Raw genomic sequence first — 22,488 nt, forward strand, 5'->3', positions numbered from 1 at the left:
TTAAGCTTTGTTTTCCTCAAAAATCCATACTATCTTTTGATGATCTGTAATGCTAGTAGACTAAGGCGGCTCATTTTTATGCATAAGTCAATTAAAGCACTTTACCATGCATATCACAGGGTAGTGACAGAACAATCTAACCATTTAAGTGGTTAACTGATAACATGAGCTTATCCTAAGGTGACCAGACGTCCTCCTTTAAGGCGGACAGCCCTCCTTTTGAGGGGCTTGTCCTCCCCAATAATTATGTCCTCCTTTGGAAAAAAAAAATTGTCCTTCTTGTTCTACTTTGTCAAAAAAAAAAAAAAAAATCCGGCAACCCTAATATACAAGCATGTGGTTTTTTTTGTTAACTCAGTGTCCTCCTCGCACATTTTCAAATTCTGGTCACCTTAGCTTATCGGTTACTGTAATGGTTACCCACTAGCTTCTGGCCCCGCTCCTGGGGAACTGGTTGCTACCACAGAGCCAGCAGCATGGGGTGGCAGTCAGCCTCCTGGGGGCGGGGCAGCAGGCAGAAGCCAGTGGTTGTGGAAACCCAGCTTAAAAGCTGCTGCCCCGTGCAGTGCAGTGCAATGCTGCCAGCTCCCCGGGAGTGAGGCTGGTAGACGGGAGTTGGCTCCTGGCATGCCCTGGTTGTCAGCCTCGCTCCTAGGCATCCAGCTTCACTTTGGGCTCTGCAGTATAAGCTTTATACTGCAGAGTCCACAGCGTGTAAATGGGTAACAGCTAAGATTTTTTTTTCATGGTTACCTAATTAACCAATTACAGTGCTGTTGAAAAACCACTAACCAAATGGAATGACAGTCCTGAAATATCAGAAGGTAGATATTTAGAATCTGAAATGAATTCATATATGAATCTTGTTTTCTCCAAAGCGCGTGTGCGCGCTCGCTCGCTCGCTCTCTCTCTCTCTCTCACACACACACACACACACACACACACACACACACACACACACACACACACACACACATATGTTATATAAATATTTAAAAGTTCAGAATGGTCAGGATAGTCCAGTCACATAGTGGATGGATGAAATATTTGGCTTAAACACCTGTAGTGGATGGGAGGGGGATGGACTTCACCTCTAAAATGTTTTGCAAAACTTTCATGTTTTTCTTACCCTGTTGTAAGGATGTTACACACAGGCCTGGTACTCACTCTCAGTAGGTGTTGTATTTGACCCATTGACATCTTAATAAATACAGCCAGAGAAAAAGAGATTGATTGTTTGTTTGTGTAGAAGAGAGAGAGATTTTCCCCAGAGTATTGTAATGAGAAACTAAAGGGTGTGTATTATGGGTGGGGTGATGTTTAGACACCTTGTCTCAGTGTTGGTAGTCTAATGCTTCAGTGGGCTGATGTGCAGCAGTGCTGTAGAGAATGTGTTTTAGCACCATTAAGATTACAATAGCCTATTTAAATATATGTGTAATGTGCCCACCATTAAATATCATCTTAAGGATTTTATGTTGTGCCTATCAGTGATATCTAATCCATAAATCAAAATATGTTTTGGGGTTCCTTTCCTTCAGGGTGAAGTAGTTGGACTACATATTATGACTTTATAACAGCCTCTTGCAAAAGTTCCATGTCAGCGATAGCTACATTAAAACACATTTGCTGAAAGTACAGCTGAAACATGGTCTCTGACCTATGTGGAGAGAGATTCCCTCCTCTATCACCTCTTAAGAGCTAACTATAGAAGTAGTTTTGGCAGTTAGGTTTTGATTTTTATAATTTTGACAGATAATGTCAATGTTTAATTTAAGCATTTTTAGACTTGTATGGATTTTAAATTATCATAGATGTGTGAAATATGTGGTCTTAAGCATTTCCCCCCCCAAATATTATCCATTTTACAATTTCGCAAGTGTGTAACATTATGGCTGGTGTCAGACTAATTATTTAGTGACCGCAGATGTTGAGATTCAAACTGTGAAAGCTTTTTATAACCATTAAAACACAAATTGTCAGCATCACATGCCAAAATATACACAGTAGTACATATTCTTAATTTCTTAAGTTTTCTTGGAGGATTTTTCTTATTTTGTCTTTCTGTGAATTTTATCATGGATTTTGTTTTATGGTAGTTTGTATACAGTGAAGAGTATTTCAATACTGCATGTGGATGAGGGATCTTGAGCTTTAAGCAGCTCTATATGGCTATCTTGGAGTAAAGGGCAAAAAATACTTTTTTGTGTGTTTGGTCTTCTAAAAATTAAAATTTTAGCACCTACATAAACTACAAATTAGAGAGGATACATAAAACTACTTACATAACATTTAATGTGCTTAAATATAGAAATCAAATGACATCATCTGACTTTGGACATTACAGTACTTTAAATTTAAAAAGCTTTTTATTGTACTTAGTTTCCATCTCCAAAAATAAACTCTTTCAGTGAGACTCAGACTCCTCTTTCATTTAAGCATTTTTTAAAGTTTTACTCAAGATGACTGAACTGTAGGAACTCTAAGTTGCACTTTCTGTTCTTAGATTTGTACGTAAATTAGTGGATAGTCTTAGGTCTCTCTTTTTTGAGTGTAACTGATTATCTTAGATTTTTATATATAATATTCCAAGATAATGTATGTGTGTGTGTTTGGCCAGAGTTTGAATTCACTCATACCCAAGGAGATTTAATGATTGTAAGTTTCATAGGATAGCTCTGCAAACCAAGTTCAAATCAGGTTTTTGTTACATCACTGTTTCACAACATGTGAGTCAGGAAAGTAGAAACACAAAGAATTTCATGTTTGTTGTCATCACCAGAGGTACGTATGTAGGTAGTAATGGAATGGTTTTCTTTTTATTCAGTGTGTGGCATCTAATAATTTTTGTAATAGCGATAGTACAGGTTGTACATCTCTTAACTGGAACACTCTGGTCGGACCACAAATGTTCCTGGACCACACAGCCCAGGTATAGGGAGGTCTGGCAGTGGGGCAGGATTGGGAAGCTGGTGACTTAGCTGGAAGCCCCATGGCGAGGGGCGGGGGGGCTGGGTGGGCAGCACAGCGGGGACTTCTGACCTCAGCTGCTGGCCAGTAGCAGAGGGCCAGCAGTGGCCACAGAGCTCTGTCTCCAGCCCCGGCCATGGAGCTCTGGCCCGGAGAGCCACCACCAGCCAGGGAGCTGTGGGGCTGGGCCTGAGTCCTAGCCAGGGAGTAGTGGTTCAGCACAAACTATGAGCAGAGGGACCTCCCCTGGTTTGGTAAATTCCTTTGTTCAGTACCGGTCAGGTCCTGAGGCTGCCAACCTGTATTATATGTCCCTTCATGGTAACACTGTTCGAAGTTTTAGCAATCAGTTGTTGTTGGAAAACCACTACTTCTGTCTGTCAGCTGTTAGACCAGTTTCAGACTGCTTAATCTGTCCTCCATTATTAGCATGGCACACACTGCTAAGGCAGTTTACATTTTTAAACTCATAAACAACCCAGCAAGAATGGCTGGTCTTTAGATCAATTACAAATCCAGCTAACTATCCTCCAAGGATATGAACTTGCAGAGGAAAGAGGAAGTGTATAGTAGCCGCTCCTATCTTGTAGAAGTCACGTACACTGTACTGTGAGACGCCTACAGCAGGTGCAGGGCTGTAGTGGAAATAAAACTGGAACAACATAATATCCCAAGGCAGAATAAAGCAGAGGCGATGTATATGTGTGGGGGAAGGGAAAAGGGGAGAGCATGGTGTCACAGATTTCAGCCAAGGGTTTTTTGTTTAAATAAAACTAGTGGGTGAGGCCTGTTGTTTACTGGACAGTCATTTTACTTAGATTAAACTTGTAGGAAAGTTCAAGAAATTAAATAAGTATATAACTTTTTTATTAATGTGTTTGCAAAAGGGAAGTAAAAAAACCAGTTTTAAGTTGTAGGATTTCAAATTCAAACATTATTCATTTTATTGAACATATTACCACACAGTAAATTTGAATCAGAAACTTGTAAAGCTTCTATAACTGGTTCTGCAACTAATTTCAATTATTTTGTGATTTATAACCATAAAAATTTTCTTTGCACTAAAATGATAGTTGAATAGGTGACTCGATTTTAATTTTGTTAGCAAATATTTTTTATGAACTCAAATCATAATAGTCATGATTTTTTTTTTCCCTGATGGAAAAACAAAAATAATTACGTAAACCTTTCACCCAGCATATTCCGGTGTGAAAAGTAGTGCATATAAATGGCAGGATTGTTTATGCAAAATTTGATATCTGTAGGTAATCACAAACTATGACTTTATTTTGCACAAACAAATCCACAAACAAACTCTTCAAAACATATAGAAGATGTTTGCAGGGAGGAGTTTTATAACATGTGCCATCTTCCACCATCAACAGTTGTATGTCTGCCTCTGGGGAAAAAATAATGCAATACCCATTCCTTCCCCCTTTCTCCCATATCTGCCAGCTTCATTAATATTTTGTAGATTAACTGTAACCCATTTATGGGGTCGGGAATACTACTTTTTATAACATTCTCTCTTTAGCTATTTTGATTTAGGTACACTAAGAAAGTCTGTACCTATTTTGTACTAAAATCAGTGTATCTTACTTCTCCAAATGTTTTTTTTAAGATATTTGTCTTAGTGTGATTCTGTTCTTAGAAGGAGGTTCTAGCAAGATATTATTGTTGTGTTCCATGTTTATAGCGTCTAACCACTTACAAAATGGGTTTCCCTCCTCATAAATAAGTATGTGTTCTCTTCTCCATAAGTATTTCCTTCCAAGTATCGTGCCACAAAACTCGAGCCAGCTGCCAGTGCACAGTAACGGGCGCGCTCCTACACCATCTAAAAATAAGTCTTTACTCCTGCCAGAGCACATGTTGAAAACACTTGTTTCTAACACTACACCCCATTTTCTAGTTGGGAGACAGTACTGATGGGGGCCTAAACCATAATACAGTGCCAGATCTAGATAAGAATGTGTTTGAGAAAAATACTTGTAGAAAAGAAGACCTGGACAAACTTCTGCTTGTTTTATTTTTTTCATCTTTCCATTTAAACTTAATTTATCAGTTATTTCAACAATGAGCAAACACTGTAATTCATACACTTACACCAATAGTGATTTAAAAAGTTGACATTAGAACACTTATAAAGAAAGGTTTGTGATAAATTCTTGTGTTCACAGTGAAAATATGGACTATTGACCATAAGGAGATGCATTATGTAAATACCCGTGCTGGTGCCTGTAACGAACCTGTAATCATCCTTCTGTGAACTAGAGGCTTCCAGAAGCTTGAAGAGTCTCTAGTAAAGCTGGCTGCTATTGTGTTTAATATTAGTGCTGTGGTTGCTCTGCTGATCAACCTGACTATTGAGTGCTTATCAGGGCTAGTGACAGACTTGCCCTGGACAAGAGGGAGGGGGACCCTCAACTCTGGGCCCCCAAGAAGGGTCAGGAACTCAGGTGAAAGGGGCTGGGCTAGGGGCAGCCCACCCTCAGCACCGCCTGGGGCTCCGGCAGCAATTCAAAGGACCTGGGGCTCTCATCATTGCTGTTGCAGTAGCGGCAGCCCAGAGCCACAGGCCATTTTAAATCATGGGCCACATTTCCCCTCTTGTCAGCAGTCTTGGTGCTTACTAAGCGCTCATTGCTAAGGTATTCCCAGGAAGCTATTGAGATGTCAGTGCCCGTCTCCACTCTGTCCGTGATGCATCTTCGTCACCCATGTGTAAAATGTCAAAATTCCTTTGTGCATTCTCCCACGCTGCCACTCCTATGTAAGAGCTCTTAATAAACACCTGCAGTGTCAGCTCATTGGCCTCCCTCAAATCCTCCTTTAAAATTGGGTTCTATTATGATGCCTACAAAAACTTAACTGTAGTTGGTGAGCTGAAACAACTATTATGCTGAGTGCTACTGTCTTACTATTATCATGATAGAGATGCAGCCGTGTTAGTCTGGTCTAGCTGTCTTTTGTTACTATTATCATGTGCTCCTCCTCAGGGGTGGCAGGTTTCCAGAAATTGTGGCAGAGAGTTTGGGTGCTGGGGGATGTCTGGGATGCAGGTTCTGGAATGGAGTCTGGGGATGAGATGCAAGGGGGTGCAGGTATGGGCTGTAGGAGGGAATGTGGGTGCAGAAGGGGTTGGAATGGAGGCTTGGGTGTACGTTCTGGCCTGGGGATGGGGGTGCAGGAGAAGGTGTAGGTGGCAGGTGCTGGGAGAAAGTTTAGGGTGTGGAAGTTTGGGGGCAGGATGAGAGCATGTGGGTTCTGAAGGGGGTGGGGTAATGCAAGAGAGTGCAGTGCTTAACTGAGGCACCTCCCTCTGGCAGTGGATCCTGGGAAGGGCAGGGGTCTCTTTGTGCACTGCTGCCTTCCTGCCACTCTTTGTGCACTTCCCTAGCCTCCATATCCCCCAGCCTGCCTGGTGGCCCCATGGTGATTTAAAAACAACCCAGCCCCCATTTTCCCTCCCACCCCCCATTACTGGCAGGGTTAGAGCAGCTTCCTGCCACTTGCTCTGCTTGGCTGCTGGCATGCAAGTCTCTGTGGCAAGGGAAGGAGGGGGCATGTCTGTGTATTGCTACAGGGAGATGCTGTTAGCTGTGGGGGGGTGAGTGGCAGAAAGATGCTCTTGACCCGCTGCACTGCCAATGGCAGGGGCTCACAGCATGTTCCGGGGGCAGCCGTTGATGCACAGGGGTAGGAGAACATGTGGGGCAGCGGACAGGACTGGGAGATGTATGAGGGGGAGCACACTGGAGTCAGAAGGTGGGGTCACTGAGGTGGCATGTGGGGCAAGGGAAAGACCTCTGCTGGAGCCTGGCCCTGGGTCTGGAGTATTCCTGATGGCGGGACTCCATGGGCTCAAACAACTCATCAGGGGCTATGTTCCTCCTGGTTGGTTCCTTGTCTTGTACTTGGGGATCAAAGATTGTCGTCTTTTTTTTTTTTTTTACAGTGCTTTGTATAGGGTGTGGGGCCCTGATCAATGACTGGGCCCTGTAGCTGCTACTATAATAGAAATTATAACTTATTCCTAAATATGTACTGTTTTCCAGATGTTTTGTAATACAGTCTCTGAAATACAGGCAGTCCCCGAGTTACGCGGATCCGACTTATGTCTCCAGCAGACCAGGGAGAGGAAGCAAAGCGGTGGAACACGTGGGCAGCGGACAGGGCTGTCCGCTGCCCACACACTCCGAGGCTTGGCTCTGCTTTGCCCCCCCTCCCCCGTCCCCCAGACCAGGGGGACGGGGAGCAAAGCAGAGCAAAGCCACGGAGCCCGAGAGCAGCAAGACAGCCACGGCGCGTCTGGGCTGTCCCGCTGCCCCCGTGCTCCGTGGCTTTGCTCCGGACACCTGTGGTACAGCAGCTGGGGCGCTGCCAGTTGGTCCTGTAGCACCGCTCTGGGCGCTACTGGACCAACAGGGCAGCACCCCAGCTGTTCTGCCCCAGGCGTCCTGATTCAGCCACTGCTGGTCAGATTCAGCAGTGGCTGAATCAGGACGCCTGGGGCAGAGCAGCTTGGGTGCTGCTGGGTTGGTCCAGTAGCGCCGAGGAGCGGCGGCGCTACTGGACCAACCCAGCAGCACCCCAGCTGCTCTGCCCCAGGCGTCCCCAAGTCAGCTGCTGCTGAAACTGACCAGTGGCTGACTACAGGAAGCCCCTCCCTCGGGCTTCCTGTAATCAGCCGCTGATCAGTTTCAGCAGCAGCTGACTTGGGGATGCCTGGGGTTCTTAAGTTGAATCTGTATGTAATCAGAACTGGCGTCCAGATTCAGCCGCTGTTGAAACTGATCAGTTTCAGCAGCGGCTGAATCTGGACGCCAGTTCCGACTTACATACAGATTCAACTTAAGAACAAACCTACAGTCCCTATCTTGTACGTAACCCGGGGACTGCCTGTATGTGTCTTCTATTTCAAAAGGCCCAAAATATGGCTTCTCTTAATGTCATTAGTCAGGAATACTTTTCAAAAAGACTGAACGGAAGTGTGAAGATTCTTAAAGTTAATATTTGTAATCTATAATTGCCTCTTATTTTGCAAAATGAGTCAGTCAGTTGACTAACTGTTAATGCACAGTTATGTCGATGCTGTTATTAATGAAACTGAGTCAGTCAGAGTAAGCATGCTTTTATTAGAGCTCCATGGGTTTTAAAAATGTTTGATACCATCTTCTCTTTTCTTTGGGAAGAAATTGATCTGGAAATTGAATCTGGAAAGGAGTGTTGGTATTTGTGTGCCTTCAAAGCCGTGCTGCCCACCCTTATTACCCAGGAGGGCCACATACACCTAAGAACAACATTGTATGGACTACACAGATTCTACCTATTTTAATAAGATTTAAAGTCACCTGTAGTGATTTATATTTTAAGTTCAGCTTGTTTTGATGGAATTAAGATTGACTATTCTGTACATAGAAATAACCTATTTAGTGTGTATACGTACGTGTGTGTGCGTGTGTGTGTGTTAGTATTTAATGTGCCACAGTACTCCTTGTTTTTGCAGATACAGAGTAACATTACCATCCCTCTGAGAATAGTCAGTTTATTCACTTGTGGAAACTAAAATGATGTAAACATGACAATCCTAATATAACAACTGTTAGGCTGCAGACCTTTTGTTTTGCTCTGGACAAAGTATGACCTGTGGGCTGTAGGTTGGGCACCTTTGCCTTAGAATAAGAGGATGCAGTTTTGACAGGTTGTGCCCTTTTAATATGCTACTTGCTGTACTGAAATACCACTGAGCCTGCTTGTTGTGCCAGCAGGAGCACCCTTTTACCCTGTCCTGCTGAGATTGGCTGTTGAGCCTCCTGTAGCGCGTCATATCCAATTGGTCCATATTGCTCATTTCAGATGCAGGAGTGATGCAGGCATACAAATTGGATAATCACGTAAAGTAAATCATAGTCTTTCCAATGATGTATTACACTTTTCTCATGTATCTCAGTTATGTCACATCCATATCATAAGCATATTTCCATTAAGAATATGGAGTGCGTCACAACAGTACGCTTTTTTAAAACAACACTTCTTTTTTGGTCTCCCTTCTGTTTCCTGTGAGCCAAGCTCGTAGAAGTAGACTCTATTGTCTAAGCGTGGAGTGGAGGTATTCTAAAGGAAAATAATCCTCCTCAAATGTGCCTCGACTATATTCCTATCCGAATTATTTATTAAAGGTGGTCTGCTTTGGGATGGGCTGAGTCTGGCCTTGTTTGAACTAGAGATGTGAAAGTTTATTTAACAGGTGATGTTTACTTGTTCCAGTTAACCAGTGGGAGCTGAAACAGCCCCTTGCCCACCATGGCCCTCCACTTCTTATACCCTCACTCTACTGTAGTTCCAGCTGGTCTCTGGCCTTTTTTAATCTTGTGGGTATGATAAGAAAACTAGGCAGGCAGCCAGTGACTGTTGGGCTATAATAGAGCCAGCGGTATGTACAAAATTTGATTACTGCTGTCAACACCAGAATGAATAAAAGAGAGTGCATACCCGAGACAGATAGTTGCTAAATAAACGGTCTATTGAATTCAGCAGTAGTAGGAATGAGACCATTTTATTAGAATGAATGAAGTAATTTGTAGCTAGAATGCATGTGTTGAACACTTAGGATTTTGTTTTTAAACAATCTCCTTGCTCTAGTATTAACACTATTTCCCCAAAACTCAGCATGTCCATCCCTTGGTTACCAGCTCTTGCAGTTGATGTGTGTTTCCCGTCCAGTATGTTTTATTTTGGCAGAAGTCTTGCTTTTTTTTTTTTTTTTTTTTAATTTCAAATTATTTTAATGCTTTATTGTTCCTGTAACCTACTGATTCTATAAGTGAGTCCTTTGCAAATCACATCTATTATGATTTAGTTTTACGTCAGTGAGTGTCTTCTTACTTGGATTTCAATTTAGGGACTGAATTTGAAAAACATTTAATTGTCCATAGCTTGATGCATAGGAGCTGATTGGTCCTACTCCTGTGTGTAATTGCTAGCATAGCAGTAATGGACCATGCATTTTAAGTAGTTTTTCTTCTAATAAAATTGATCAAGATGAGAGATTTTTTTTTTTTTATGGCAAACAATATATTTTGGCAAAATCTTTTGGGAGAGGCTAATCAATCTTATGTATTAATAAATAAAACTACTACATTGCTGTGTTGGCATCATTCCTAAAATATGCTTAGATGCAAGTACCTAGAACAGTGGTATCGAACATGCTAGCCACTGGTGACTATTTGGCCAGTTGAACGTGGCGAGTTCAGAACTGGTTGGACACTACTGACCTAGAGTAAGTTTCATGGCATCTGTTTTGCATCACTTTATCTTTTCTGTACAGAACTCTCCCTTTGGCTTATATTATACTCTTTTGTAATAGATTTAAATCTCATATTAGATCACTTGTTACCTTAAAAATATATTTCATAATGATGCAACTTTTAATTAGCTAATTAAAGCATTCAGAGCTGTGTTTTGCTTGTTGATTTCAGAAAAGGGGGACAGAGTTGTGGGCCATATACTTCTTGAAGGGATACTCTGGGATTTGTACCCTGGGTGTGTACAAATACGATTTTTAAACCTATTGTTACGGTGCTAATATTACTCCACATTATTAAAAACACACAGTACTATTCTTGCGTATGTCTGTCTTGGCATTTGTACATCTTGAAGATTTCAACTTTTGTTTACACCTATATTATAGAGCTGATTTTTCACATCTGTTTCATTATAGATCTTTAATTAAAAGTACTGGAAGACGTATGCCTAAATTCCTCGCACTGCTTTGAAATAACTGGTACATCTGGTACTTGCTTTATAGGAATGGTGAAGTTTAGATAATCTGCTCTAAAGAATTAAGCAAAAGGTTATGTCAGTGATAGGCATTATTTTATTATCATTACAGCTATTTGGAAATTAAATGCAAGAGAATATTTGTAGAGCCTTTAAAGAATGTTACATGAAATATCTGCTGCCTCAAACAGCATAGGAGAATTGTCATGGTGTCTTTGCTATTTTCATTATGTAGAATTTTGACTTGCTTCTGCTTTGAAAGCAGAAAGGCAAAGTTTATACAAACACTGTATTGATGATAGATTGTTACGGGGGGGGGGGCACCTTTTAATTAGTTCAAGTTGTTTGCATACATACTTGAATGTAAAAGCTTGTGTGTTTCCTGAGTGGTTCACATTGTGGTTGAGATTTGAGTCCAGTTCTTTCATAGGAAAAAAAATTATCTTCTCTACCGCCCCCCTAAAAATCCCAGCATGCAGTTCTCATGCTGTTATTAGTGTGCACTTCCTCTGCATTTTCACTTTTCCTGTTTTTAAACACTGAGCTTGATCATGAGCAGTCAGACAACCAAAAAAGTTCTGTGGAAAAAGTATAAGTTTGATTTTCTTTGGCATACAGATATTCCGGCTCGTTCTCTTCCACCAGGTGAGAGCATATTTCAGTCTCAAATATATTTTACAAGAGTAGAGATACATTTACTTTTTTTGTATCTTTTGCTAGCCATTTTTTAAAATTAACACAGTTTTAAGTTTGCGTAGTCTAGTACCATAAAGGCATGGCAGGAAACAGTGCAAGGGAAGGATAGTTTACAATTTGCTATTTGTGGCATAGCTTCACTGCAAGTACTATATGAATTGTGGCTGGTTAACATTTGCTTGTTAGGCCATTCAGTCATATAACACCTTTCACCAATGATTTTTTTTTAATCTGAAGTGTTAGCTTACTTGGTGAAGAAAGTTATTAAAATTGTTTCTATTTTTTCACTGACTGGTGAAAATACATTTTAAAGTATGAAAAATGAATATAGACAAGATCGGAAAGACTTGCTGACATTTGCTTTTAGCTGAGAGAAACACTAGATCTTTTTGATTTGATTATCTAATTGAACATCTATAATAAAGTTCTGCTTACTGTGATTTGAGTATTAGATATACAGTCTTCCTTTTAAGATCTCAGCACAGTTGCTGACATGATTTTTTTTTTTTTTAAAACCAAAGTTGAAAAAAGACTCCTTTACTGTTTTGAGACACATGAAGGAGATTTTCTGTAACAGAAAATAACTCAGATGGGATTTTGGGAGACAGTAAACTGGGGGTACGTTCTTTTTCTGTTTGAAACCTCTTTAGGAATTTTAAAATTCCAGACCTGTGAAATATGGGACCAGGACTAAAAAAAACTAGACCAGGAGAGCAGGAACAGATTACTCCCATATTTGTGAATTCCAGTTTCTTATATAGTACTTGGACTATGGAAGAGCATTGGCTCTGAGACCATTATTGCCTCGTGATGATTACCTCTTAATGTAATTTGGCGCACATCCATTGACGTCAAATCCGCCAAATAGCAGAGAGTTTGACTCATTTACTTTGTGTGGACTCAATTTTTTGCTGCTGGATTGTGAAGTTTTACGTAAACCAATGTTCCTGTGCTATTTTAGAAGAACAGCCCTCAATTTCAAGTAGAATATAGCACTGGGATGAGATTCTGATTATGCTTACTTTTACATAAATTTCCCTGGTCTGGCAAATTCCTTTGTTTGGGTTCAGTTAGGTCCCAAGTGTTGCAGACCCAGGAGGTCCAACCTATAGGAGTTGGTTTTGGACATCATAATACACTGCAGGGAGAGGAAGGATTCCTTTTTGGTATGGAGATTGTATTTTAGACTGGGAACTCTCACAAAATTAGCATTTGGGGTTCAGGAGTGGGTGAGGCTTCCAACTAGGGGCATGGGTTCTGTGGTAGGGCCGAAAATCAGGCGTTCAGAGTGCAGGAGGGGCTCTTGGCTAGGGCAGGGGCCAAGGAAGTGGAAGAGAGAGCAAGCTGTGACTGGGGGTGCAGGCTTTGGGGTGGGAATGAGAGATTTGAAGTGTAGTAGGGTGCTCTGCATAGGGGTCAGAGGGTGAGAGAGGGATCAGGCCTCGGGCAGGGGTTTGGGGCATGAGGGCAGAGCTTAAGGGGTACAGGCTATGGGCGGCACTCACCTCACACAGATCCTGGAAGCAGCTTCCAGGAGGCACGTGGAGTAGGGATGTCAAATCTCGGTTAATTGAGTAGTCGATTAACCTTATGAATTCTTACCGGTTAGTCAATTCTTTAGTCCCCGGGCAACCCCTGTCTGGGGGAGAGGAGTCTGAACTGGACTGGGCATGAGCCGTAACTGAGCCAGGCTGCCTGATTGGCTCCTAACACACTTTAAATGCAGAGTCGCAGGGAGGTAGGGCTGGGACTGAGCCAGGCTGCTGGCCAGTCTACTAAAAAATTTACTGGCAAGGGGTGGAGGAGAAATGCATATAGTCTACAGCAGTGTTTCTCAACTTTTTTTTATTTAAATAAAGTACCCCCTTAAAAAAAAAAATTCCCCCCCTTAAAAAAAAAATTACCCCCAGTACCTACAGTTTTCAGACACACAACATTTTTTTTCTACCATTGCAACACATTTGTTTGAACAACTTAATCGTAGCCGGGCGGGCAATGAAACTTTGGGGTATAAAAAGTACAAAAATAATAAAGCGCTGTAAAACTTAAAATAAAAATTCAGTTTTCTCCAAATTTCAGTTGTTGATGTACCCCCCAGACTTCTCTCGAGTACCTCTAAGGGTACGCATACCACTGGTTGTGAAACGCTGGTCTATAGCATTAATCTACAACCTTTTGCTGATCGGTTAATTGACTACGATATTGTATCCGTAGTGCGGAGACATAGCAAGCGTGTAGTGGCCTGGTCTCCGATTGTGCTCTCAGCTTCTTGTGGACTATAGTTTGCTAACCCCTGCTCTACAGGTTTGTCTAACAATATTCTACTGACTTTGGAGAGATGGGATGCACTTTTGAATCTTACTAAAGTGGACGAGAAATACAAATAAAATGGCAAACAGAGGTAGGTCATTTCTAAAGGTCAAAGCTCTTGATTAGGGGGGTATGAAAGGTTAACAGGTGGGGGCTGGAGCAACAGGCAGAGGCTGGGCTGGAGCGTATCCCTCCTCCCCCATTGCATTTAACTGGTTAACCAATTAAATGGGATTTACATCTCTCTTCTCGATCTGCCAGAGCTAGAAAAAACACGGTTGATCAGAAGGAACATTTTGAACACTGCCTTTCTACATCTTGAATGAAAAGCTGTTTTTGAAGACTCTTTCGTATGTGCTTTTTTTCTAGAGTGCAGGCTTGGGGGAAGAAGACAATGTTAGTAGTGTGTTTTGTTAATTAATGAACGCTGCTTTTGTGGAAGCCCTTGAGTTTAGTTCAGCCACAGATTAGCTGTGAGTTATATTTCTTTGAATCTTCCGCCTTCTGCCTTCAAGCATTTTAATATGGTAGCTGCCAGAGAGCATGTGTGTAGATTAGATTCAGTTATTCTTGCTACATAAGGATGAATTTCTAAGGGTAGCCTGTCCAAATTGGGAGCAGGAATAGAATACGTCTGTAAATTTGCATGGTAAAATTGCTGCTAATTGCTTGGTCAGGTGCTTAATGTGCATCAGTGTACAGATTTTTTTTAAAATTTTGTTTCCAGAAGGCGTATTACTTCAGGTTGAGAAGATAAGAGTTATCTTTTCTTTTTTTTTCTTAAACACCTAGCCCCATTGGCTGTATAATGTACTTCTTGACAGTATAAATGTACCATCTCGTCACTCTTCAGATATTTCCCAAATTCTCAAGCCATGTGATTTTTCTAAATTGTTATAAAGAAATTGGCTTGTTGGTTGAGTTGTTGGTATAGAGATGATGACATTTTTAAACTTCTTGCCATATGCTTACCCTCCCAAATGATCTTCTAATCTTTGCTTAGATCAGTGGGTCCCAAACTTTTCGGCATCACGCCCTATTTTTGATTTTTGAGAAACCCTCATGCCCCCCCCCCCATTCAAAATAGCAGCAAAACTTGATGCGGGGGGGACTGGGTCGCCTTGCACCCCTCTCCCTGAATTCTTCATGCTCCCCCCGGGGGGAAACGCCCCCCCCCAAGTTTGGGAACCTATGGCTTAGATGAAGTAAAGGATCTGTGATTTGGACACCTACCCAAGAAGTCTCTAGGGCAGGAAGTTAGCCATGGATGAGATGGTAAGGAGGATTTAGGAAAGAGGATTAGAAAGAGGAAATGGGTTGGGGAGACACTGAAGCTTGAGAAGAGATGTTAATTAAAAAAAGAAACATTTGTTTATACAAGAATAAGAGTAAGCTTTAGTGAAATCAGTAAATGGAAACATTGAAAGGGTGAAAAAGAGAGATTAGAGGGGAAAAGACATTTCAGGATATAGAGGGAAAATGAAAGGACCAGAAGTGAAATAAGAAAGATGGGGAAAAATGGGGGGGGGGGAGGGGGACAATCTTTTTAGCAGAAATTCACAGATTCCAAGACCAGTAAGGCAAGGATCATTGTGCTCCACTCAACTAACTTCCTGTATAACACAGACCTCTCTCCTGACTTCATACATCATAGACTAGATATATCTTTAAAATCAACATGTAATGAATTATTCTTGTACCTCTTTTCTGCACCACACCAGACTTCTCAACATCCTTCTCGAATTGTGGGTACCAGAACTAGACACCGTATTCCAGCAACACTTGCACCAGGGCCGAATACATGGATAAAAGAATCATTCTGAGTTTCCCCCTAAGCTGTGAGGCTGTGCAGCTTTCCATTAAACCCTGTGCAGGGACTCGGGCTGCCGCAGGGAGAAATCTCTCCTCAAGCCCTGAAGATGCTGGTGCCAGGGGAAAAGGGCTCTTCCTTGCTGTTCCAAGCCCTGTCTTGAAGCCCCTAGCCCTGAGCACCCCAGAATCTTCATCTCTAGACCCACCCCAAACTTACACCCCCAGCACAGATTCTGTACCCCTTCATGCACTTCGACCCCCAGCTCAGAGCCTTTCTCCAAACCTGGAGCCCCCCTCCTGTACTCCAAACCCCTCGTCCCCAGCTCTACCCCAGAGCTTGAACCCCCAGGCAGAGCCCTTGTACTCCAATCTCTGTCCCAGCCCTGTGCCCAACAACCCCAGCTCCATCTTAGACCTTGCACCTTTATCCAGAACCCTCACACTCTTGCACCCCAATCCTGTGCCCCAACGCTGAGTTCCCTTTTATACTCAGAACGCCTTAGTCGCACCCAGCCACATGAATTGATTATCAGCATCAATATGACGGTGATGTGTCACATGTCACCTCCACATTGGTGCACATCTTTCCACTCGGGGTGGAAAAAATTAGCAGGAACACTGATCTCCACCCCTGCTCCTTCCCTGGTTTATACATCCAGGGGTCATATTAGATCTTTTGGTCACAGTGTTGCATTGGAAGCTCATGTTCAGATGACTGTTCCACATAACCCCCCAAATCTTTTTTTTTCAGTCAGGTTTAGGGAGCTGCAGTTGGCAATGTTTTGACAATGTGTGGTATGGCAGTTTGTAGCAAATGCATGTATCTGTAAGTTTTTTTTTTTTTTTTTTTTCCAGGCTTTGACTAGGCTAGACCAGTGGTTCTCAACCCCTCCAGCAGGGCTGCCCTTACAAATTATGGGGCCCTATGAAACTGAGCTCCACCCCCACCACCCCAGCTTCTGACAGGGTCCAGGTGCTTTCCAGCACCTGCCGGGGCCCTGGTGCTTCCCCCTGACTCCTCTCTCTACCTGTGGCTCCAGCCTTTTTAGGCACTATGAATTATATACTATATACAAGTGCACAAACTTTGTCTATGAAAGCATTTTTCAGTTCATAGATAGAATCTATTGGGAAGAAAATGGTCTTGCATCAGAGAAAACAGCAATAAGTACTCTTCTAGGAGTGGGTGCAATCTTGAATTGTCTGTCTTGTGTCTCTTTTCTTAAGATCTTAATGCTGATTGTGATCATGGAGTGCAAGCTCTACGTATCTACAAATAGGTTTGTTGCTTCATTCAAAGCAGTGGATGTGGTACTTAGTCTTAATGATAGAATTTGGCCTCTATCATTTCTGCTGGTTTAATTCCAATAACTTGGTCCTGCTAGAGAGGCTTTGGGTTTTCTAAGTTTAGACCTTAACCAGGAGAAGGAATGGAGCGAGGAAGGAGGGGAGTGCTTCCTCCAGCCTTTCAAAGGCTGGCAGTCTTTTATAAGTGTGTGATTTTAATTGCTTCAGTCATTTTACTTTTTTTCCCCAAGGGTCCTATATTCACCTCTTATTTGCTCTCTGAAATCTTCTTACAGAATCTGACTAGATTCTACCAAAAGATTTGAAATCTGCATAAGAAAGCAGAGGATATTTATCTTATCATATGTTTTAGAGATGTACATCTGTCTGTCAATCCGTCTGTGAGTCCATTTGTTCAAAAACTCCTCCTAAATGGTAGGAGCTTGGATCACCAAACTTGGTATGCAGCTTCTTCTTATCATAACTTAAAGCAAAGTCAGGGTTTGGTTGTGCCAGGATAATGGTGGGTGGGTGGAATATGATTATTTCTCATTTAAATGGAAAGGGAGGAGTCTGGTAGGAGGGTGTTACACTGCAAAATGACCATGGGAGTGGGACAGGGGAGGGGGGAGCAGCAAAGGACCAAAGATGGGGACCAGGATAGTTGTGACCCTTTTGGGCCAGCAGAGGGATAGCTACCTACAATGTATTTCAGAGAGTGAGTTTGTGTGTCTGTTTGTCTGCATGTCTGTCTGTCGCCCAGCCAGGAACATGGGATCCCTCTGCTGTTTAACCTTTTATCTTGAAGTACATTAAAGAGATATAGTTAACTTGATAGCTAATCAATTTTTAAGAGTAAGTTGTAAGTAGTTTCAGGTTGCATACCTCCTCTTCAGCCCTTCTACCAATTTTCTTGGCTCTACATGGAATTTTTTTCTTCCCCTTTTCTCTCTGCCATTGCATCATAAAGGATCCACATGAGCAACATGGGAAACTGATTAATGATGATGGTGGCAAACATTGATCTTGACTATCCTTTAAATATCAGAGGGGTAGCACTGTTAATCTCTTCACTGAACCCTCTAATTGTTCCCTCTAATGTTTTCCATCCTTGTGCAGAATACATTTTGTTAAGTGCACCGAGGCATGTGCAGAAGTACACCACCAATACCAACACATGTTGCTGGCTGTGGACACCTGTGGGCATTCTGCCAATCAGCTGGGCGGCACCTGTGTCGTCAAGGCCAGTTCAGTGCAGGAGGATGTGGCTCATTCCCAGCAGTTGATGGGGAGGTGTGAATATACAGAGAGGGAAAATTGCCTTTGTAAGGAGAGAACCATTCTGAGTCCTTATTCAGTCCTAATTTGATTGTGTTAAATTTGGAAATGAACTGCAGTTCTGTTTCTCTTTGTAGTATGGTTTTGAAGTGTGTTTTTTTTTTTTTTTTTTTTTTTTGTAAAAGGATGGTTACTTTTAAATCTCTTACTGGGTGTCCAGGGAAGTTAAAGGTTCATTAGCCTATATTGTCTTTAATCTGGTCCTTCTCATTGTTTTTATCCCTTAAGTATCATCAAACTTAGAATAAACAACCAGAAAATAGAGAAAATATTTCTTTATACTCAGAGTAACTTTTGTAACCATACGAGGTAAAAAGGTGAACAATTTCCCCTACTTCCCACCTCAAAAATGCCCCCTAGAAAACACAAAGAAGAACCTTTGTGTACTTGCAGCACTGTGGGAAACTAGGATCCTCCCTAGACTGACCAGGAATTTGATATGTGGTCACTTTCACATATTTCCACTTAAATGCTCTGACTCTTAATTAAGGAACACCATATGCTTCCTGTTCTAGTCAGTTATGAGTACAAGAATGGTTGTCTGTTATGTGACCTGATTTGGGAATTGTGTTGCTGGATGGAATGTATTGTAAATCTAACTAAGCAAGCAATTTACAAAGTCAGTTCCTCTAACTCCCTGGACTATTCCTCCATTGAATTAAAAATGTAATTGTTTTGGAGGGGAAGTAGATGAGTCATGGTTCAACCATTAAGATGCAGTAAATGGATTTTTTAAATACATTTGTATATTAATCTTAAAGAAGCAATGGAGAAAGTGATTGAAGTTTCTGCTTAAAAATGTAGGTTTTAACAGATGATTTGTTTTGATGTTAATGTGGATTAGATGATAGAAACAGCACCACAAAATTTGTTGGGTATAAACCTCTGGATAGTTCTGAAAACTCTGAATTTTCTTGGACATTTAGTCAAACGTTTGACAATATTTTTTTAAATTCTAAGCTGAGATTTAAGAGTGGAGGAAAATACATTGTAGTAAAACAACTTTTATATGACAATTAAAAAATGCCTTGGGGATGTGTGCGTGAGTGTGTGAATTCTGAGAGGATGAGGGATGTTTCTCAAGGTGGTTCCTTTATAGAATGCTGTCTGTTGTTTGTTCAAGTAGACATCTATCCTCTTTAGATGCAGTTCAGTTACATCTAGACAAGTGAGTCGGAACTGCTTTTTAACCATTTTGGGCACTACCAGGTACTGCAACATGCTAAGAACATAAGAACAGCCATACTGGATTAGACCCAAAATCCATCTAGCTCATGATCTCTGTGAGAGACAGGGTCAGTGCCAGATGCCCCAGAGGGAATGAACAGCACAGGTAATCAAGTGATCCATCCCCCTGTTGCCCATTCGTAGTTTGTCAAACTGGGGCTAGGGACACCATTCCTGCCCATCCATCCTCCATGAATTTATCTAGGTGGTGTATGTTAGTTTGTTTTTTAAACAAAAAAAAAAAAAAAAACCTGTTAGTCTTGGGCTTCACAACATCTTCTGGCAAAGAGTTCCATAGGTTCACTGTACATTGTGTGAAGAAGTGTTTTCTTTTTTGTTTTAAAATTGCTGTCCATTAATTTCATGTGGCAATGTATAGCTCTTGTGAGGAGTAAATAGCACTTCCTTATCTACTTTCTCTGTATCAGTCATGATTTTGTAGGCCTCAGTCATATCCTCACTTGGTTGTCTCTTTTCCAAGCTCAGAGCCCCAGTTTTATTTAATTTCTCTTCTTATTGCAACAGTTCCATACTCCTAATCACTTGGTTACCCTTTTTTTGGAACCATTTCCAATTCTAGTATCTTTTTTGAGATGGAATGACCACATCTGCACACCGTATTCAAGATGTTGGGCATACCATGTATTTATAAACAGGCAATATATATTTTTTGTCTTATCGGTCCCTTTCTTAATGATTCCCAACATTAAAGTCTGAGATAGCGCATCCACATTAGGAGAGCCAGCCTCGGGCTAATTTTGAGACCTCTCTGTAGTGTGGACACTATTTCAAAATAAGCTTTTCCGGAAGAAGCTTGCAATGTAGACGTACCCTTAGAGACTAACAAAAAATGTTGATAATATCATGAGCTTTTGTGGGCATAACCCACTTCTTCAGATTAATGTTCCCACAAAATCTAATGATACTAGACACATTTTTTGTTAGCCTTTAAGGTGCTGCAGGACCATTCCTCATTAAGCTTTTTTTTTTCTTTCCCCCCCCCCCTCCTCCCCAATTACAGACTTACACCGCTACCCCTCTGAGACTTTTAATCCTGGTATGTGAATCACCACCTCATACACCTAAGTGAATTAAAACAAAGGTCCTTTTCCTATTCTAGCTCTGTGCTTGAACCTAAATGCTAAACATAAATAAATCTGCGTTGTTGGTGTTGCAGACTCCTAGTAGAGTGATTGTTCTGTTTTTGTATTTTTGGTGACTTTTGATGTTATGTAAAAGAAGCTGATCATATATAGCAATAGGAATTTGTAAACGGGGTTTGTTCATTTGGCACTGAAATAACTTGAGATTAGAAAGACTATGTTTTGTAATGTGTTTTGGCATGTTTTCAATCAGCGGGGGGGGGGGGGGGAAAGATCCTGCTTATTTGAATTCTTTATTTAAAAAGATCTTTTTTATTGTTGATGTTTATCATAATTAAAAATTACTTTTTAAAAATGCTTATGAAAACAAAAAGGCTTTGGTTGATTCTTTTAAGTTTTGATCTGCTGCTTTGTACGTTAAGAAAAGGTTCAAGCTAGTTAATAAACCTCAATCCCAGTTGCAATTTACTGATTATATAGTCAAAAATAATTTAAATTAAAATCTAGGGTTGCTAAATAATAGAGGACAAAACTAGTATGTAAAATATTTTGTCGCTTCTGAGAGGATATCAACAAAAAGGTGATTTAAAAAAAAAACATACTAAAATGGAGTCATGTAGTAGTACATAATTAAAAAAACGGCATGTCATGTTTTTTTAAAAATTCACATAGCAGTTTCTGATCTACAGTTTTTCCATATATTTGTTTGTTTTATCCATGAAAATGGAAACAGGAGTTCTTTGATAAGTCATTTAGATTATATATAATTTGCATCTTGTGAGAAGACATCACAAGTTGTAAATAGAGGGGGGAAAAAAATCTAAATGCAGTTTGTAAAAGTAGGTTGTCATGAGCCCGTTAATCATATGATACAAGGTTCTTGAATACATGACTATACTAATTAAGTACTCAATCCTCCAAAGGTATTCATGTGGGTACACAAAGTTGAATAGGACTCTGTTGCAGAATTGAGACGCAAAATGCTAAAAGAAAATAATGGAATCCATAATGAAGAAAAATCTTCTCTGCAGTTTGTAAGATTTGCAGTCTAGTACTGAGAAAAATCTTCAAAAAGTAAAATGTACCTTACATAATCAATATTCTTATGGAATACATAGAGCTCCTTATGTATTTAAGATTTGGGCCCTGACCACTCAGTGAAGCCTCATTGAAATCACCAAGAATACTGAATAGTGAATAAAATACAAAATGTTTGTCTTTGCAGAACTGGTGAATGATTGGTGAAAGTTAGGACAACTTTTTTCAGACCTTGATTTGCCTGGAAATGTATTTATTTTAAACTATTTTTACCCTGCCCCTCTATTTAAAATATTCTGTATAAAACTCTTGTTGTGCAGCTGAGATCAGAATGTCATCAAGAATCGCAGATCTCTTTAGCTGTTGGTATTAGAGAAGCTATTATGAATTTTTGTTTGTTTCTAGTAGTGACCACAGTGGACTAGAAACTGTACAAACAGAAAAGAAGGCTAAGTTGTCCCAGCCCGTTAAGTGCTAACTGATAAGACTAGTAAGTTTAGTCTTAAGAACTGTTTTTTGTGTTTGAACAATTATAAGAATGTTCTAAATTGAGCTGAGTAAGTTTCATTCATTGAGTTGTGTGCTTACCTTAAGGAACAGTGCTCCCCTTCCCATTCCTCCAGTGAGGCTTTAGTACCTTGGTGAAGGTAGAGGCCTTGAAAGGGAGGTTCTCATCCTGACTGTGATTGGTTAGGTCTCTGGGAATCCCATGGGGTGATTAGCACATATAATTCTTCATATAGATTCTTTGTCATGTTTGCTGGATGTAAGTGGAGAGAGTTTGGGGGAACAGCTGCCTGAGACAGCAGTGCAAAAGTTCTGAAGTGCTCCATAAAATTACCTGAAATGAGTAGGAAAATTAGGGCTGTCATTGAACTGCCTCCTAGACTTGAAGGCTAAAAGGGACCTTCATGATAATCTAGTA

At 41.0% G+C, this 22,488-nt stretch overlaps 1 protein-coding gene across 7 annotated transcripts in view; it reads left to right on the forward strand.

The window, feature by feature from the left end:
- The window catches only part of UTRN (utrophin), a 559,106-nt gene that overhangs the window by 39,341 nt on the left and 497,277 nt on the right, over nt 1-22,488 (forward strand). For 2 of the 7 annotated variants that reach the window (XM_075924349.2, XM_075924356.2), the window contains exon 1: nt 11,133-11,397. The exons of 3 other annotated variants lie outside the window; for them this stretch is intronic. In XM_075924349.2, coding sequence (XP_075780464.2) covers nt 11,304-11,397 — 94 coding nt within the window. In that variant the 5' untranslated portion in view covers nt 11,133-11,303. Of the gene's footprint in view, nt 1-11,131; nt 11,398-22,488 lie in introns of those variants that run through there. 2 more of the 7 variants (XM_075924354.2, XM_075924353.2) reach the window with 2 other exon arrangements.

The sequence above is a fragment of the Pelodiscus sinensis genome, chromosome 3 (genome assembly GCF_052426305.1).
Source record: "Pelodiscus sinensis isolate ZL-2025 chromosome 3, ASM5242630v1, whole genome shotgun sequence".
NCBI classification, from domain to species: domain Eukaryota; kingdom Metazoa; phylum Chordata; order Testudines; family Trionychidae; genus Pelodiscus; species Pelodiscus sinensis.